The 4,457-nt window shown below is 42.9% G+C and overlaps 1 protein-coding gene across 1 annotated transcript in view; it reads left to right on the plus strand.

The window, feature by feature from the left end:
• LOC139023506 (SLAM family member 7-like) overlaps positions 1-1,130 on the plus strand; it is a 21,037-nt gene extending 19,907 nt beyond the window's left edge. The window contains exon 5 of the mRNA XM_070436785.1: positions 850-1,130. Coding sequence (XP_070292886.1) covers positions 850-1,130 — 281 coding nt within the window. The remainder of the gene's footprint in view (positions 1-849) is intronic.
• The last annotated feature ends 3,327 nt before the right edge of the window (positions 1,131-4,457 follow it).

The following is a 4,457-nucleotide window of genomic DNA, read 5'->3' on the forward strand; positions in this document are numbered from 1 at the left end:
TTAATTTCTAAATGGTAAAACAGATTTGTATGAACATTTCTCAATAAAGGTGACATTCTATACTGTCACCTCATATAAAATATGTTGAACAAAAATATAAACGCGGAGCATGTGATGCCGCGGAGCTGAGCAGCGTTGACAAACGAGCTCTTCAAAGTTATTCTATTATTACCTAAATAACAACGTTGAAACAATATTCTAACATCGGCTGATAAATCGTCAAGTACTTACCTTCCCAAAGAGCCATGGACCGCCGACCGAGAGGCAAAAGAAGAACGACCAAAACGTCGTTGATTCCCAAGATAACGATAACGCTAGCAAGATTAGCATTAGCCCTCATATCTCAAACGACAGTCCCAGACTGTTGCTCTCGGCCTCTTGCGAGCCTGCCGACATGCTGGCTACTCTCCTCCGGGAATTCAAGATGGTAAACAGGTCTTTCTATGAAAATCGATAAGAGAACGGCTGAACTCCATTCTTCCATTGACGACCTGAAATCCTCCATGAATGATCTCCTTTTGAGAACGACTGAGGCAGAGCTGCGCCATTAGCACAGTTGAAGACACCATCGCTCGACATGACCAGGTCTTGATACAACTGCAAAAGGACAATGTCTACCTCAAAAACAAGGTAGATCAGATGGAGAACCAGAGCAGACGTAGTAATATCCGTGTGGTGGGATTGAAAGAGGACAGCGAGGGCCGTTGACCCGGTCCGTTTTTTCACTCAATGGATCCCGGATGCCCTAGGCACAATCAACTTCACCAAGCCACTGGAAATCGAACGCGCCCACAGAACATCAGCGCCGAAACCCCGGCCAGATGAGCCCCCACGGGCCGTCCTGATCAGGTTCCTCCGTTTCAAGACAGAGAGAAGGTACTGCAACTCGCAAGAGCCAAAGGGACATAACCATTGATGGCAAGAGGGTCAGCCTTTTCCCGGATATGAGCGCGGATCTCGCAAGACGTCGCAAGCAGTTCAGACCTGCCGCCAAAGCACTGAAGGAGAAGAACATCATCGGCTACCTCATCCACCCTGCGCGGATGAAAGTTCAGTACAAAGGCCGAAGCCATCTCTTCAACACACCGGGAGAAGTGTACACTTTTCTCAAAGAACTGAGCAACGTCTGAGCCAGGACCGGTCTCTTTGGGGCAGTTTGTTTGTTTTCTCTTATCCGGACTGAACGCTGATATCCTCCGGTCGCTATAATTGATTTTGTACATTTTCAACTAACCGTATCTTTCCGGGTGAGTTCTATTACATCTACAGGAGAGTATATTTTGGTTTAGTCCATATCACTGGGCGAAGCAAATTAAGTGGGTTTAGGCCCACTGCTTTCCCCTCATTTTATGTTAATCTTTTGAAAAGAGACTCAAGCAGCCCTTACCGTGGGCAGTTAATATTCAGCCATAAAAATGTCTATTCACAACGTTTGTTTTCAATTTAGAGAGCTCGCAGGTTTTAGTTTACGCCAAGGTTTAGCTAGTAAGAGCAAGATGGAAAGCGAGCAGCAACGTATCTCTACAAGTGTATTCATGTTTGATTGTTGGGATTGTGGTTTTAGTCTAACAATCGGGTGGGGTGGGATTCTTTATTTTTTTTTCCTTTTTTCTATGTTTATTGTTTCCTTCCTAAAGAGACACATAGGTCACTTCTGTGTTCAAACCAAAGTTGAAACATTTCCTAACTATCTACATATGATAGATTTCCATTCAGTTACATATTTGAAACCCAACTATGCTTAATCCACTAAAATATGTCACATTCAACGTAAAAGGTCTTAACAGCCCGATTAAAAGGAAGAGAGTCTATACATACCTTAAGAAATTAAAGGCTGACATTGTGTTTTTACAAGAAACACATCTTACAGCCAGTGAACACAAAGAAATTGAAGAGGGAATGGGTAGGACAAGTTTTTGCGTCCTCTTTTTAACTCCAAAGCAAGAGGAACTGCAATTTTGAATAGTAGACACATCCCCTTCTGCGTCAACAAACCATCTCTGATCCCTCTGGCAGGTTTGTTTTGGTGCAGGGGCATATGTTTTCAGAGTCTTGGACCCTATTGAATATCTATGCCTCCTAACTTTGATGACCATATGTTTATTCAGAATGTCTTCCTTCAGGTGCTCAAGCACCACCAGGATGGTTACTGGTTGGAGGAGATTTTTATTTTTTTTAGATACAGTTCTTGATAGGTCCTCTGATAAACCCTCACTTCTTACCAAAGCCAGCAAGCTCACCATGTCATTCATGAAAAGATCTCAATTTACTAGACATCTGGAGACAGTTGCACCACAAGATAGGGACTACTCTTTTTATTCACACCCACACAAGACACACACACGCATAGATAACTTTTTAATATCGACACAACTGTTTCATAGAGTGTTAGATGTCGAGTATTCTCCCCAGATTGCTTAGTGACCATTCTCCCTGGTATTATCAATCTCCATTCCTACCAAGGTAAATGGAGCATATTAGATGGAGACTAAATTCTACACTCCTAAAGCAACCTGAATTTTGTGCATTCATCAAAGAGCAGATCAATATTTTCACTTGACAAACAAACCCTCCGCTCCTGACAGTTTCATTCTTTGGGACACATTGAAGGCCTATCTGAGGGGACAGATCATTTCCTATACTAAAGGGCTGAAGAGAAAACACGGTGCGGAACTGAGTGCCCTTGAATCTGAAATCTCAGAGCTAGAGAAAACCTACCAAAGAGGCCCGACTAAAGATCTATACAGGCTTTTGGTAAAATAAAAAACTGAAATATAATATTCTGAACACATATCAACGCGGAGAGGGCCATCACTAAATCAAAACAGCGTTATTACAGCTTGGAGAGAAAGCTCACAAAGTATTGGCATGGCAACTGAAAGCAGAGGAAAGTAAGAGGACAATTAATGCTATAGAACTCTTACTAATGAGATATCTTTCGACCCTACTGAAATTAATAATACTTTTAAGAAATACTATGAAGACCTCTACACTTCCCAATCAAGCGATGATCTATCAGAGATCGACTCCTTTCTCTCCTCTCTCAACCTCCCATGCCTGTCAGGGGAAGACGCGAGCGCCTGAGTGAACACTTCTCAGTTCCTGAGGCTGTTTGGAGGCCATTAAATCCTTACCTTCTAATAAATCTCCTGGGGAGGATGGCTTCCCTCCAGAGTTCTATAAAGAATTTAGGGAGCTGTTGGTCCCCTACCTTATGGAGGTACTTAAAAAAGCCAGGGAAGACAACTACTTTCCAGAGTCTTCTCTCAAGCAGTGATTACTGTAATCCACAAGAAAGGGAAAAATCACTAAAGTGCGCCTCATATAGACCAATCTCTCTCCTTAACACAGATTGTAAACTGGTCACCAAGATGCTTTCTAAGAGACTGGAGTCATGTCTTCCCCTGTTGGTCAACCCAGATCAGACTGGCTTCATAATTAATAGATTGTCCTCCAATAATCTCAGAAGGTTCTTTGATATAATTCACCTTGCTAACAAAAACAAAAATACCTAGTGTCGCAGTCTCCCTCGATGCTGAAAGGCCTTTGATAGGGTTGAATGGCCATACCTCTTTCCGTCTTGGAAAAGTTTGGTTTAGGTACCGTGTTTGTAAATTTGATAAAATCACCTACAAATTCCTAAAGCTAGGATTGCTACCAACGGGATTACTTCCTCCTCTTTCCCTCTCTATAGGGGGACAGACAAGGTTGCCCAATTAGCCCACCATCTTTGCCCTCGCATCGAACCGTTGGCTGAGGCTATTAGAACGTGCCCTGACATACATGGCTTTGAGGTGGGCCCCAGACCCATAATTATCACTCTTTGCGGACGACCTTATCTTATTTCTAACAAACCCAGAACATTCCCTCTCTCACTTGCAGATCCTACTACAGTTTTATAGTTCTTTCTTGGATATAAGGTCAATTTAGATTAAAAGCGAAATCTTACCGTTGTCTGTCTTTGACCATCATACCATCAAGCACAAGTTTCCTTTTTAGATGGTCGCCTATGGGCTTCACATATTTGGGCATAAGGTGGATGGTAAGTAACCTGAACAACCTCTATAAACTCAAACCTGGCCAGTTTGTTGCAAAAGGTGGAGGGTGACCTTTGTAAATGGATGGACTTACCTCTCACTCTACTGGGTAGAATCAATGTAATTAAAATGAATGTCCTGCCCAGATTGCTATATCTGTTTCAATCTCTCCCTATCCTGTCCCCCGCAGCATTCTTTTCTCTCTCGACAAGATGACCAGACGGTTTATCTGGCACGGCAAAACCTTAGGGTTGGCCTGGACAAACTGACCTGGATTAACAGTCAAGGGGGCTTAAACCTCCCCAATTTTAGAATGTCTACTGGGCAGCACAGTCTAGGTTTCTGGCTCAGAGGTTTGATAAGGGTCCCTCTTCCCTCATGTTGAAACATTCTGAAAAGCCTTTGAGTAAATGATGACAC

Source organism: Salvelinus sp. IW2-2015, linkage group LG32 (genome assembly GCF_002910315.2).
Source record: "Salvelinus sp. IW2-2015 linkage group LG32, ASM291031v2, whole genome shotgun sequence".
Classification (NCBI taxonomy): Eukaryota; Metazoa; Chordata; class Actinopteri; order Salmoniformes; family Salmonidae; genus Salvelinus; species Salvelinus sp. IW2-2015.